The sequence below is a fragment of the Anolis sagrei genome, chromosome 4, assembly GCF_037176765.1.
Source record: "Anolis sagrei isolate rAnoSag1 chromosome 4, rAnoSag1.mat, whole genome shotgun sequence".
Lineage (NCBI taxonomy): Eukaryota > Metazoa > Chordata > Lepidosauria > Squamata > Dactyloidae > Anolis > Anolis sagrei.
This window is the reverse complement of record NC_090024.1, coordinates 189,903,124-189,919,217: the sequence shown is the minus strand read 5'-3', so window position 1 is coordinate 189,919,217 and position 16,094 is coordinate 189,903,124. Positions and strand designations below refer to the sequence as shown.

General features: G+C 37.7%; 1 protein-coding gene across 6 annotated transcripts in view; it reads right to left on the bottom strand.

The window, feature by feature from the left end:
- The window catches only part of PPARD (peroxisome proliferator activated receptor delta), a 43,658-nt gene that overhangs the window by 19,399 nt on the left and 8,165 nt on the right, over positions 1-16,094 (bottom strand). For 3 of the 6 annotated variants that reach the window (XM_060773086.2, XM_060773087.2, XM_067467999.1), the window contains exon 3: positions 5,009-7,578. The exons of 2 other annotated variants lie outside the window; for them this stretch is intronic. In XM_060773086.2, the coding sequence (XP_060629069.2) occupies positions 5,215-7,566 (2,352 nt within the window). In that variant the 5' untranslated portion in view covers positions 7,567-7,578 and the 3' untranslated portion in view covers positions 5,009-5,214. Of the gene's footprint in view, positions 1-5,008; positions 7,579-9,278; positions 12,088-16,094 lie in introns of those variants that run through there. One more of the 6 variants, XM_067468000.1, reaches the window with a different exon arrangement.

Sequence of the window (16,094 nt, the reverse complement as noted above, 5' to 3'; positions counted from 1 at the left end):
CTTAGTCAAATCAGCAAGACCAAATCTAACAATGTCAAACTAAAAGCTCACTAATACTGAACTAGTAAAAGCTATCTTTTAAAGTGAGATGTTTGGGATCAGGGCATACGTGTTCTATGTAGTAGTTATTGCTACATCCTACCAAATTAAACACATTATGCAAATCAGGAAAACATCTATTTTTTATACCTCTATTTTTCCTCTGCATTCCAAAGGTGTGTATGTGTATGGGGTGGGGGATGTTCCTGCAGAGTCGGTACTTATTTTAAAGCCTCACCCATTTCAGTGGTTAAAAGCAAGACTAAGTAAAGCTAACACAGCAAGAAGGAAAGCAGCTGTTAACAGTAGTAAGTAATCAAAACACAGCGAAGGAAGCTGAGAGCAGCACAAACACAAAGGAACATTGTGCCTAAGGCATTTTAGTGGTTCGCTCCAAGGACACCACATGAGAGGAGTTTTTTAATTGACTATAAAATGAGTGAAGAAGGGAAGCTTTCTGCTACTGTCACTGAGATGACAATAGCAAAAATGCTCCAGGGCGGCCCGTTCAAATTTCCAGCAGAGCTTGTCTACACCAACAACACTGTGGTTACAGAAATGAGATCTAATTTAAAAGAGTCAGAACTGAGACTATTTTCCTTTTTCAGTCTGTCAGGAATCTTTGCCTCCTGATTTCCTCCTTCCTTTCCCAAGGGTTTGGAGGATAAGAGATTAAAGCAGGGAAAAACATTTTCCAAGAAGGGGGGGGGGGGAGGCTAATCCACATGTGTCAACATTAAAAAGAAGCAAAATAAAAATAAACTGCAGGTGCACATGTGCTAAATCACTCCTCCTGTGGAGTGTTTGGCTTAGCTTCAAGAGTCATACTGGCCAAATCAAGCAACTTCCACATATACTCAAATGCTGATCTCCTCACCACATAAACAAAATGTAGCATTTGTTGTACATACCCAGCTGTTGTGTTTAATGTTCCTGTTGCATTCCCATTTGTACCTAGAAGTGATCTAGGAAACAGCAGTGAACATTTGCCACAAGTGTATGCCTTCCTACCCCCTACTTTCACTGATTGTGGGGGAGAGTACGTGCATTTGTAGCACAGGTTCACTGTAACTTCTTAGAACCTCTAATTAGTAAAGAAAAGAGTGTGTACACTAAATACAATAGCTGTGTATGTGTGACAAACTGCTCTGGGAGTTAGCAATCATTGTTTTGCCATTGTATTGTAGCTTGGTCTGAAATCCCTGTGGGCTTTTTTTGAACATGTTAATAGCTTTGGGCAATCCATGGCTGTTGGACTTCAACTTCCATCAATCCTAGTCAGCACAGCCAAATGACAGGGATGACAAAGAGAATCCAAAACTATTTCAAGGGTCAAATATTCTGTAACCTTGTTGTACAAAACTATGAACCTTCCTACTCTTTACTGGCTATTGCTAAACTTGCCTGTAACAGCTCGAAAACCCCTCCACTTACAAGGTTATAGGGCACTTTACGTTCTTGTTCTCCACTTCTTTGAACCTTACTTGCTTCAAGTTCTTTGCTTGACTCACTTCCTCTGTCCTTCTGTTCCTTCATTTCCTTATGATCTGGGTTCGACTGACCTCTTAATATATGCCCTTCTCGGCTTTCAAGACTGGATTATATTTTATGAGGATCCCAACTAATCAGACCTGCCCAATCTTCTTGCTTCATTCACATTTTTTAAACTAAAGGGAAGTAATGTTTAATAAATAGTTTTTAATAAGGACAAAGAAAAATAAACACAATCTGCATTTCAGAACTGCATGAGACCTTCCCTTAGGAGAAACTCTCAATTTTTTTGCATTGTAATGGAAGTTAGGCTTTGGGGGGGGGGGGGGATCATAATACCCAAGTATTGCCTTGACTTTTTTATAGTCTGCGTCATGCTCTTTAATACTAGCATTTAATAGCAATCACAAACAGCAATCCCTGTTCAAATTGTAATCTTCCTGCTGGTAATAGAAATCCTGGAGCAAGTCTAGGAAGAAGGCTTTCCCACCTAATAAATAAATAAATAAATAAATAAATAAATAAATAAATAAATCAGAAATCGGAACAATTACCAAGCTAATTAAATTTGACGTGGATGATTAGGACGGTTTTAAATGGTGTGTTTAAATATATTGATAAATGTTTTTAATGTTTATGTATGTATATAAGAATTTGTGTCCCAGCATTGAATGTTTGCTGTATATATGCTGTGCTCCACCCTGAGTCCCCTTCAGGATGAGAAGGGCAGAATATAAAAATAAATAAATAAATAAATAAATAAATAACTGCTAGCCATTACTGAGTATTCTTTCAAAAGACAAAATAAAGGTAGTAAGTTGCCAAGGGTAGTCAGTCATCAGAGAAAAGACTTAACTAGGACATATGGAAGTGCATGACATAGTGCCAAGAAGCTGGTGTGTGAGGCAGAAGGTTCAGAGAACTCATGCCTTTAAGAATTTCATAATTGAGATGAATCCCTGCACAAATGGCCACTTCACCTCTAAAATATGAAATAGGACATACCATACTCACAAATATTTTAGCATGAAGGTTGGTTAAAACCTGGTATGTTCAGGTGTTTAACTAAACCACATTTTTTCTATATTATTAATTTACTTACATATATGCAGTGACTAAATTCTCTGGTTTAGCAGAAAATCCATAATAGAAACCTGCAAGCTGAACTTGCAGTGAAATGTTGCAGGGTATCCACATCTTCTGAGAACAGGTTAGAGAAGATACCCCTCCATTCAAAATAAATAAAATATTTTTTCTATTTTTGAAAACCTCTGGCTTGACCCCTAAACTCCTTGTTCCTCTGTGGATATATTTTGGCATCAGTCCTGTTGGCAAATACTGTCTGAATGTGCTACTAGAGGAAATGCCTGAATCACTCCTCAAAAAATCCATTGTGGGCATTTGTCCTGAAAACTCAAAAGGCTCATTTGGTCATCAGCTGTTCACTTTTCCTCCCGGCCTAAAAATAATGTAGATATTTTTGGCATATTTTTAAACTGCCACACTTTCTTCCCTAAAGATGTATTCTGAGAGAGAAATAGCAAATATGTCATTAATAACAAGCTATGCAGTACTGTGTATTAAGCAAAATGAAGCCTTATGGTCAAGTTATAGTGAAGCATTGCCTTGTGTAAGATATTTATTTATATCTCAAGTCTACAACCGTGTGTGTGTGTGTGTGTGTGTGTGTGTAATCTCTATTAAAGTTAAGAACAGGCTATTGATTGTAAGAAACAGGCGATCCTTTTTTTTTTTTTTAAGTTCATAATCTACACATATATTGTAGGGGTAAGTTCTTTTCTTCCATGCATCAGTAACCAGTGCAGGACATTTTACTGAAGAACACACTGATGACACCTGAAGCAGACAGATGAGATTCTTCACCAATGTGTAAACAGTGGCACTAAATGAGTAATTCTTGATCTGAGAACAGTAATGTGTGGATGTCCATTTTTATCTGTGAAATTTTGAGGGAATTAAATCTTGAAAGCCAGCATGGCATAGTGATTTGAGTATTGGGCTATGACTCTGGAGAATATGGTGCAAATCCCCACTCAGCCACTGGGTGACTTTGGAAAAATCACAATTTTTAGCCTGAGAGGAAGGCAAACCCTTTCTGAACAAATCTTCTCAAGAAGATCTTGTAATAAGGTCACTTTAGAATCACCATAAATCAGAAATCCTTGAAGGCACACAACAATAACAATTTATTCTTATTCAAGAAAAGCAAGGTATGATAAATATTTTAATTTACTGATGAACAGAAAATCCTACTTTTCTTCAACAGAACTTAGTGTATTTAGGATTCCCATGGAAATTCCATTCAAGTATTGGTAAATCCTAAACTTATTTAGCTTTAATAAGTTTGCTCCATCATCTGTCTACCATTATAGACTCCATTGAAATTAATGGAACTTAATGATGTCTTAAAGTACTAGTTAATTCAGAAGGAAGCAATGTGCCTTAGACTAACCATAAAATAGAACAAAAATATATTTCTTTCCCCATCTAAGTATAAAAATAAGACTTTCTTCGCTTGCTATTCATTCTCACTTAATACTTATGATCCATTTTGGATTTCTTGATAAACAAGGGGATATAAAAGATGCTCCTACATAACTTATTGTGTGCTTTATGCATCATAACAGAATTGATACAATGCATTTGCAGTAGTGTTGTGTCTGATTTTGTAGTTTAGGTGAAATTTTTGTCTTAGCCTAGCTCACAATTCACAGCCTAAGCTTTTCCTTTCAGAATTATTTAAAGAGTCACTGAATCCATGTTGCCTGATGCAACCATAAAGAAAAGTGTGTGTATGAGAGAGAGAGCAAGCAGACCTTGTATGGGAAGTGGACCAGCACACGAGCCAAAGTCTAGATACCTTTCCAAAAACCCCAGAGGAACAAGCATTGTTTCATTGCTGTATCTGGACGTATATATTTATCTCTACTCACTTCCATTAAAAGAAAGGACACATGCTACCCTCCTGTACCTACTCGTGTACATAAACATACAAAGAATTTTCATTAGAATATATGCATTGCTTGCAATTTATTCTTTTCGACAAAAAAAATAACTACATGTTTTTCCCCTTAAGTGTATTATTTTCAGATTTTTATATTACAGCAGCTGCCACTGTAGTTTTTAGGTACTGTCCCAGGCCTTCTCAAGTGACAAGGCAAATCACGTTGGCAGACAACCCATCACATTGGCTGAACAGGCTGGAAAACAGGAGGTACTCTTAAGTGAGTGCAACAGCTAGAGATAGCCAGAATGTCTGGAAAGCTTCCCAGGGACATTAGATTGTAAATAAACATCTTGAGGGAATAAGAAAGTTCCTGTGCAATGGAATCAACTTATGCTGTATCAATAAAGCTCTTCTATGGCATGCGGTCCTGCGCAGGATCGAATGCAAAAGGTAAGAATTAATAGCAGTCTCAAGTAAATTGATTATCCAGGACAAACAACCCTGAAGGAATAAAAGCAAATGATGTTTTATTTCTTAAATCACCACTATAATGTTAAGGTAAGGGTAAAGTTTATACAAAAGCTAAAAATACATTGTCATGTCACAAAAAGGTAGGTCAGTTCTGCACTCTTGTGTCCTTGTCCTTAGGTGTTATACCCTGTCAGCTTAATCGCAATTAACAGAAAAGAAGGAAACTGATCTAGTAAATATACTCTTCACAACTTCAACCTGGCTGCACGAATTTGGTCTTCTAGATCATGGAGTCTGCGTGTTTGCCGTTTCATCCACCCAATCAATAATAACAATGCAAATACCAGTGTAACTTGGAATATTAAAATCACCACAATGGGGTGGAGGGCAATATTTAGCATTCCATTTGAACTTGGCGACCATCCAAGAAGCACCTCCCACCAAGCGTGGTCTCCAGATGACTTAACTTTAGCTACAATCTGAGCAATTGCCTGGTTTCTGTGCTGAATCTCCAATGTGGCATTTTCACCCATGTCTCTGAGTTTCAATAATTCCTGCTTGAGGGAAGGGTGAGAAAGCAGATTTTTCAGAGTTGAAACACCAAAGCCAAGAGAGATAGGGGAGATCTCTCTGTACAAAGAGGGGTATGTCTTCATATGTTGAACAGTCCAAACAGGCACCCGAAATTGGAAATCACATCCTACAATTACACTAATATTACAAAAACAACGATTAATATAAGGCAGCATAGGTTGAATTACATGGCCATTAATGATTACGAACTCACATGGTGTTCTCACACAAATACATCCCTTCCCAGTATACACAACTGTAGAAGATTCTTCTTCAATTACTTCAAATGAGCAATGAGAATTATTTATAAGTTGAGGAGAGAAGCATTCATGGTGCTCTTCTAAACTATCACCATCACATATAAAACCCAAGTTTTCCCTCTTCACACAGCCTTGCACATTAACTGTTTGCCAATCACCATCCCTCATGTGTGCCCACCGATTGGAGTCTCTAGAATACATAACCAAATTCTTTTCAATCTGGAATCCCAGAGGGACGACTGGATAGACTTGAATAATTTGGGTGGCTTCTACAGTTATTATGAACAGCCGCAGCATATTGTGGGTAGAATCATAAGATGCGTTTAATAACCTCCACCAAGACTCTAAAGTTCTTTCACCTGGGGTAAGCTCTGGCCAGATTAACTTGTTTACCTCCATGGGAACCTTTCCTGCTTTAGCTTCTCGAACCATTCCCATGACTACATTCTGTGTGATTGCTTGTGCTTGTTCACATGCTAGAGCAAGAGAAACATTGTTTTGAAGAGACTGAATTCCAGAGACTATCATAATATTGTCATTTTCCAATATTCCTTCCCAGACTGGGAGGACTTTACTGATGGCCTGTGGTTGTTCTGTGAGCTGCAGGAGAGATTTGGTTAATGGGGCAGTCAGTTTCCCTATCTGCTTTGTTGAATATGAAAGCTTGTTAGCTAACACTTCTATATTGGCTGCATCTATGATAGAAATACCTGCCCCAAGAGAGCCAATCCAATCTTTTAATTCTCTCTTAATCCTTTCTTCATGATGCACTCCCTCCCACATTTTAACCCACTCCAGCCAACCACTGTGGCTTACTTTAAGAAAGGGGGCACACTGGGGGACTCTTTGTGACACATTCAAGCCTTGGAAATGAATCTGCACTTCCTTCAGAGAAGTCTGGGGCTGTATGACAATCTGCTCAGGTTGATCCATTTTCAGTACATGGGACCCAACAATGGGATTTGTCATGTGACGGAGAGGGAGAAGATCTATGATCAGAGGGTTGAATTTAAGAACTGTTTTGTTTTGAGAGCCCAGTTCAACCTTGTATATTCCTTGTTCACTTATTTCTTCTGTGATGGAGATTTGTCCATAGAATTTAAACCTAATAGAGGATGTTTGCTGGTCACAGTGTGTTCCTTGAATTGGTACCACCCAATCTGGGGGACCCTGCTTCATTAACTCAGTTCTCTTTAATTCCCACTCCTGTGATTCCCAATTAACAATTAGGTGGGTGATGTTATTTCCAGAGGGTGAAATCAAGGACAACTGCAACTGATCTCCAGGAACCCTAGTAGTTTGAGTTCCAACAACAGCTCTCAAATGTAGGGGTGCGCCAGGTTTCCATAAGGCAGCAGATATTAGAGCAACATCACACGAACTGTCTGGGGTGATGCTGCTTCTGGTTGAATGGGAGTCCATGTGTGTTTTTAAGGGTCGGCAAAAAACAGGAATACGAAACCTGTCTGCCTGCATGTCATAACAAAAATGTCCAACTTCACCACTGGCCTTAAGGGTACAATTTGCTAAGTCTCTCCAATGACAGCTGGTTGAGTCAGAGGCAGCATGGAACATGTATAGACTTTGGAACACTCCAGGGTTGGATCGGTTGGCATACAATCCATGCATGCGGCAGAGCAACTTTGCTTCAACTCCTCCTCCTTTTGGTGAACAGGCCCACAGCTTCACAGGGATGGCAGACTCATTCTGCATGGCAGAAACAAACATCCACCCATTCCACAAGACCAACAGCAAAGGCAACATCTTGGAAAATATCTGAGAGAAAGAAAGCAAAAAAGAGATCTCCAAAAAAACCCAATGCGTGAGTGTGGGGTATAACATGAGAGCATCTGGTTTATACATGCCAACCTCCATACTAGATAGCCCAATTCCTAACATAACTTCTGCTTTACTAAAGATTATGGAAGTTTGATAATTAGAAGATAATAGTGGTCTGAACTAGTCACACTTCTAAAACAAATTAAAATTTCTACTTACTTAGCCTATTGCTACTCTAGTGAAACACTGAACTGACTGTATTAGAAAGTGTACAAAGTATAACTCAGAGTTTATTACGATAGGAGAAACTTTATGTAATGCAAGGACTTCCACAGCCCAAGTCATTTAAGGTTTGTATACTCCCCTTTCCATGCCAGTGCAGTCTAATTAACAGCCACGCATCCTTGTCCTTAATTGCTAAACTCTATCAACTTATCAATGACAAACAGAAAATAGAAGTTGAGAAATAAAATAGAATTGACCTAGCAACCACAAATATCTGCTCAAACATTTTGTAATCTATTATATTAAGTGAGATTGTCTAAATAAAAAACAAACATTCCTTGTTCAGATATAGCTTCATGGGCCAGTTCCTGGGAAGACCCTGGAACTGATAAAATCTAAAGCCAGGCTATTAAGCAAATTTATACTAAGAACAGCCAATAAAAGCTCTTGATGGCATGCTGAAAAACTATCAACAAAACATGTGCAAGGGGGGGGGGGGGAACAAAACATTTTCCAAATCCTTTTGCATTTTAACCTTGAGGAGCCTTCAAAAACAACTATAGAGTCAGGTTTAAGAGAAATAGATTTGAAACAAAATCAATATAATGAAGTGTTCAGACTTTCTGGTCTTTTACAGATAGTAGTCAGACAACACTAAAGAAGGGGTTTTTCTGATAGAAAGCTATGTTAAAAACAGTCCTTAAAATCATGCTGTACAAAAAGATGCGGGGGGGGGGGGGGGGGGCAAAGCTAAGTTAGCTATCATTTATAAGAACTCTGATATTGAGAAATTTGAGCCATTAAAGTAGAAAATCTGGTCTCTTAGTAAGTATCTTAGAGATAAGTCCTATACACATATCCTGTTTTAAATCAGCAGTATAATTACTAGTATAACTACTTGGCAACTTCTTGCTTTCCATTATCGGGTACCAAATATAGGTGCCTAAAACTCCTTTTAAGCTCATAATGCTCCAAGACCCTGAAACAGAGAGCTTTTGGAGAAAAAAAAATGGCCACAATAATCACATAACAGAAATCATTTTTTAAAATTTTTAATTATGACATTTTAAAAGTTTCCACTCTGTGGCACTGGAAACTTCCATTCTGCATATTTTTACAATACTATAACTATCATTGTCTTTAAGGATTATTTCTACAGAACCATCCAAAAGTAACAAAGACATGAGGATCCTACTAGAAACAAGAATTACTGATAACAAGTCATCTCTATAAAGGTCCTCAGCTGAACAATACATGAAACTATATACAGTAAGTAATATATATAAGTACACACATTCATATTACTCATAAGAGGTGAACTAGTACATTGTACTCTGCAGTACAGCTGTATATATGTTTTTCTTAATAAAAATGAGTGCCTTGAAAAGAATTATTAGTAAAAGAATTATTAAAAGAATTCTGGCAATATTATATTACTGCAGGAAATAAATATGCCATCTGAACAAACTTACTTTTGTCCAAGCAGCCAATGCTTTATGCTCTGAATTCAACTTTGAAGTGCCATGCACTTTACAAGCTGTTTCTCCAAAACTTTCAAGCCAAAGTTAGCCTATTCTTTTCTCTTTCGGCCCCTTCCTCTGATGGCTCTCAAGATGGAGAAAGAAAATGCCTGCTAGCCCAATGATTCAGCTTTGGACAGGAAACATTTTTAGTCTGCACTCACCCAAGATTGCTGATAAATATTTAGCAAACCATATGCCTCCTCCACAGATGGGCTTCGAACTGCTCAGCATGGATCAAGGATAATTGTATTTACACAGTTACATTTTCCCACCACATTTATCAATCATATAAACAACAACTTCCTGCCTGGTACCTAACACATTTGCAATGTGCAAAAACCCCCGAAAACAACAACAAAAACTCTGGAGCACTCCTGCAATGTTTAGACTACCAGATACTATGCCTATTAAGATCCATTAAGAACTAGAGTATGCTTACAACACATTTGAAGAAAAGAGCATTAAAATTATTTGAAGCATTTCACATTAAATGAAATGGGGTCAAAATACCATGGTATCAAATTGCTTGTGCAACGGACAATAGCATAAACTATATTTATCTGGCATCTAGCAATCTACATGGGTGCCAGTTAACTGGGAGTCTACTATACTCCATTTTCAATTATGCCTAGCATTTGTATCCTACAGACCTGAATAACTGTGGCATGCAAGTTATACATCTACAGGAATGGCAATGCCTCCATTTGTCATAACTGAGATTCCATCAGCATTTTCACTATGACAGCTCAAGTGTGTTTGGCCTATGCACTGAGGGAAGAATGATTTCCTACAGAGTTTGTTTCAAATAACACTGAGTTTAGAAATGAACATGATGTACTTCCAGTATATTACTGCATTCAAAATTATGCAATTTTTCTCACACCATGAATCACACGTCACTACTGGTAGTGGTCAAGTAATATTAAAAGGAGGTGTGCAAGATCTTTATTTCTAAGAACAAATTATCCAGTACTTAAATGTAATTTGCCAGGAAATCGTGGTTAAGTGTTGCACACTCATTTCTTTCATAAGGAAGTTTTGTTTCCTTCAGATGAGAGAGAATGAGATTGAGCGTATCTTCTGCTGATTTTTCTTTTAAATACAAATGCAGTAGTGAAACACCCTGGAAGCAGATTTCTACAAACAGCACACTACCAAATAGCGTATCAAGTTTACAACACAGCAACTGCATCCCAAATATGCTTAAATTCACTAAAATTTAAGCATACTTGGAATGCAGTTGCTGGATAAGTGTTCCAACCTTTCCTACCCTCTGTATCCAATTCAAAATATCTACAAACTTTCTGTCTGTCTCCAAACAGGCAACACCATCACCTTTCAAAGTCAAAAGATTTATAGACATCCTTAAGAAATTTAAAAAGAAATAAAAAAGCTCTAATTGTTCTCACACATTATTTAGCAATTCATAAATCCATCAATAAAAGTCCAGAACACTAAATATTCTTCTCGAGTATATCTCATATTGTCTGAACAAAATCTTTAAACCATGAAAAATAAAATATCATTACACATGGGAAATTAATCGGTGATCAAACTAATGCCCTTAGACATTAAAGTAATTAAGCAATAATTTCACCATGTAGGACAGCATCCTAGATATCCATTTGTCCGTCCCCTTTTCACAGTATAATAACAAAAAGCACACACAGAAAAGCAACTCGCTCTCTAGGAGGATTCAACAGAAGGCCTGTATCACTGGAAAAGAGCATGTGATTTTGCATACTACCACACTGTTTCTTCTCTGAAAGTACCATCTGCTCTGAATGTTCACGGAATAGCTGGGAAAGAAAATAGTACAGCCACTGGTTCACAACTGCACTCAGATCATTTACTCTTCCCCAGTACGGTTTGAGAACAGGGCTGTACATGAAATGCTGTTTCAGCAGGAGGGAGCAGAACATCGCCCCAAACCCAAAAATGGTGTCAGGGTCAATTATTCAGGCACATGTGATCACTGGGTGCAGAGGCCTACTTCCTTGCAGTGAAGGAAGATGACTTCTCAGGGTGATTCAGAGATTATATACCATACTTGTTTTGCTCCATACCTCCAGCTTTCTTTGTTTAGGCTTACACACTTCCTGAAGAGAGCTTGTGAAATAAAAATCACAGAAGTGGCTCAAATGACTCTTCTGCAATATAAATGATGACGCCACTGCACAATGCAATCTACACATAATCTCAGCAATGCAGAAAGATTCTTCTCTCTTTTGGATCGATTTGTAAACCTCTCTGTATTTGTGGGAGTTTGATTCCAATATCCCCGATGGATACTAAAACCTGCAGATGCTCAAATCCCATTATTAACAATGCCATACTAAAATTATATCCCTTATATAAAATGAGAAACAACTCAAAGAAGTGTTGGCAAAATCAAGGGTATATTTTTGGGATATTTTTAAGAACTGTGGTTGGTGGAATCTATAGAGGCAATATCAGTGAATATGGAGAGCCAACTTATAAAACCAGAAGTAACAGGGGGTGATTTTTAAAATCAACCTCAAATACAAGTTCAACTGCATTGCACAGAATTCTTCATCTACACACACTTTGCTAGAAAACTTCCAGACCCGTAGAGACCAAGATTCCACAACAGAAAAGTGTTCTAGAGGATTAAATACATTTTTATTTACTAATGCTCCAGAAAATAAAAAAGTTTAAATCTAATTAATTCATTTAGATTTTTTACTGTAGGTTTTTTGTAAACATGAAGAAGATTCTATAACATTTCCTACATGAAGACTTCACGATTTAATTATTAAAGAATTTTGCATCAAGCCCCTTGTTGGCAAATCATTTGACCCTCTTCTGCCTTCTGTTCCCATGTCAGAAAAACAGAAATGCGGCTTCCCTTAGGAGGGGAACAAAATGGGTTGTGTACTTGCTCATGTTACACACAGACAACTGTAACATGATAAGTCAGGTCTAACTGAGGCTTCACAAATAGGAACTGGATAAAGCAGGTGCACTCCTAAGTGCTTACAAGTTCCCCTTTACCCACCAGACTGGGAAAGTTGGAAGAAGCAGAGTTGGAAGCCGCACTTAAAGTTACCCAAGGATCTAGTAGCCAACGCAAGGTCACGTAAGCATCATTCTAGGATTATTTTGAGAAACTGAAAGGACAGGTAGATGCGGCTCCAGCCTATGACACAAGAGAGCTATGTTACAGAGGACATTATAATCAGTTTTCCCTCAAACAGGCATGTAGCCGGGGAGGGGGGGGGGGCTTGAGGGGCTTCAGCCCCCCCCCCCCCAAAAATTCTCATGGTGATCTGTGAAAAGGCCTTATTGGTGCATTATTTAAACTGTTATGTTTATTCATATCATGATCTGATCACCATACCCAATATATCCCATATGCATGGGGGTATTGGGGTAACAATACTAAAGGTTTGCTAGGGTAGACCCTCTTTCACACACATTCAGCCCCCCCCCCCCTGAAAAAAAACTCACACACACTCCCTCTCCCCGAATCGAAATCCTGGCTACGGGCCTGCCCTCAAATCTGTAACAAGTCCTGGGAAAGAGAAACCTGGACTAGCACAGTCTAGCCATCTTGTATCTGGTTGTTGCAGAAGACAGAATATGTAAGTCAAAGACAGCTTTGTCATTTTGGCCAAATCTGATAAATTTACTTATTAAGAGTTAAGGATTTCCTTCACAAGGTTGTACTCTAAGACTCGGGGATGAAGAAAAGGTTAGTGCCCTGCTGGATAGGGAAAATGCAGTCATTTCCCTGACTGCTGCTGCTAGAGAATACTTTACTACAAATTGTTTACTACAAATTGTGAAATATACTACATAGTGCACAAGCATACCTTGGAAGCTGCATGCAGATGTAGACAGGGCTCATCCTTGACCTGTCACTTTACATATTACTCTGGAAATAAAATGCAACCACTATAGGGGTGTAGGAGATATAGTGACATTTGGGGGAAAGTATTAACTCTCCCCTCTTTCCATGGCATTTCCCCTAATCAAAGCCACTGCTATTTTCTTTTTGCAGAGCTACAGCAGGCTTCACTACATTCTGATTGTAAAGCTTTAGGATATCTCCCATTACATCACTGCAGAGCTGCATTTATGAAAAATGAAATGTTGGGGGAAATTACCAATCATACTTTTTTGTGTAATATATAGTTGACTCTGGCAGCTAAGCCAAATATTATGATTATTAGTATTTTAGAAAAAAAACAAAAACTACTGTGTTCTGGAAGGTACTTTAACTAACTGTACATTTTGTTAGTATTATTTAAACTATCCCCTTTTACATGTAACAGTTGTTTTCAAATAAGAAATATTGAAAGATACAATCAAATAATCTGAGTGACCGATTCACAATGCTCAACACAGATCTTTTCTATAAGAATAAGATCAGCTGATAGGGAAAGAGTACAGCCCTCTATTTATCTTTCCATTCTTCCAGTCGAATTATCTCAAGAGACTTCAGTGTATTTAAAAAGTCCTTCCAAAAAAAACTTGTTAGAATTGTATTACACTCACTCACATGCAATGTCTATAATTTGCCCCTGGCCACTCTGGGACTAGCTGCATTTCCTGTGTCAGTCTAACATGGCTTTCTCCTTGACTTACTCATTTTCTCTCTGTAAGGAAATATTATTTTGCTTTGTTTTCCCATGGCTAAATAATCACACAAACTGTCAGAAGGACACTAATAATAATGATATTCCAAACTGTTTCATTAACAATAGTTAAGACTAATACATACAAAAGATTCTAAGTACCATAAGAAGAAAGCTTTGAAATCTGACACATGGATTATGGAACTTTCTGCTTTCACATTGTTGCTGTTCTTGCATACCCTTCAAGTAATCTCTGATTTCAGGCAATCCTTAAGTAAACTAATCAGGATTGGGATTTTGGACTTTTCCAGATTTTGGAATACCCCAATTTGCCTTTATGTATATCAGAAGATATCTTGGAGATGGGACTCAGGTCTAAACATGACATTCATTTGTTAAACAACTCTTAACTCAAAATGCTCTTATCTCAAAGAGAATTTTCCCATTAAATGCATTGAAATGCTATTAATCTATTCCGGGACCCCAAAACTCCCTTCCCCAATTTTTGTTATGTATTTCTAAATAATAAAATTTACTTTATAAACAACAAATAATGTATAAATGCACATTCACATGGAATAATAAAAAGGTCAACTTTAAAATATTAGAAGCACAGCGTTGTGGCAAGAAAGCACATTTGAGGAAACAAAATGTGTGTTGGTCAGTATAAAAGCAAGGTAAAACCCACACATTTACATGGCACAATAAAAAAGAAAAATAAACTTTAAAATGGTAAAAGCACAAAGTTGTGGCACAATGGTAAAAGTACAAAGTTATGACAAGGAAAAACAAAACACAAAGTGAAGAGGCAGAAGTATCATTTTCTTCATACTGTAGTCATCCCAGCCTCCCTCCCTCTCTTCATGAAGCCAAACACACTAGGAATAAAAGCCACACAAAATCAACTAGCCCACTGGTTCTCAACCTGTGGGTCCCCAGATGTTTTAGCCAACTCCCAGAAATCCTAACAGCAGGTGAACTGGCTGGGATTTCTGGGAGTTGTAGGCCAAAACACCACAGGTTGAGAACAAATGAACTAACCCAAACTTCCTCAAAGCAGACAGTGATTTTCCTAAGCAAACAAGAGCATGAGACATGGGGCACAGAGGCGGCTCCCTTGAAGCCCTAAAGCCCTGTACTCACTCACTCACTCTCACTCTCTCTCTCTAGATCTTAACTGAAAATGCTGCTTCTATGTCAAAGTGAAACCCAGGCCAAGCAATAGTGCTTAACTCAAAATGATTTTAAATTGGGTTGCTCTTAAGTAGAGGTTCCATTGTACTTTTAATAATTTTGTCAATGAAACAAAGTTAACATTAAACCATTGCAAATCAAATATATCACTGTCTTAGCCACATATGTGGATATTTTAGGTTTCAGAATTCCTGATAAGAGATAATCAATCTGTAATAATGCAACGGAAAGCAAAATATTTTGTAATGTTTAGTTGTCACTCAAAGTTACTAAGGAAATCCTAAATCTCATGATGTTTCAGTACAAGCTCTTATGTACAAATACAAATGTGATTCAGAATGCACTAATGAAAACATTGCAAACTAACACTTTTTCCCTTATGATGATATCATGCCAACTAGACAGCAAATAGCTGCAATTAAACGAACTCCTTACTCCTAATTCCAAAGAACTCCCACAGAATTCTAATCTGTAATTCAAACCCAAAATCATGCCAAAAGGAGGTTTAATGCAACTGAACCACTGTACCAAAAAATAATGTGTCGACAGTGAGGAATCTTAGCAGCACGCTAAAGGCAGGATTTTTGCTAAGCTAAATGGGCTATCCTTAAGTTTCAGCTGTACTGCTTTAGCCCAGCCACTCTTCCTATGGTACAGAATGACAACACCAATCTAATGCTGTGAGTCTTCAGTCGTCATGGAAACAACAAGAGCAACATAAAGGATAGGAAATCATAACGCAACATAATTCCAGGAAAACGCAGTTGCTGGCTCCTTCCAAAGATACTACTTAACTTCATTACCGAAGTGTCTAACTGCTATTGTGGAAATGTCATATATATTTAAACAGAACTATTGAAATACTGAATGTTCATTTTTTAAACATTTGCAGAAGGGATGTATATACCACAAGACAGATTCTAAAAACGAGGAAATACACATCTTGCAGTTTGAACTTCTTTCAGCCAAA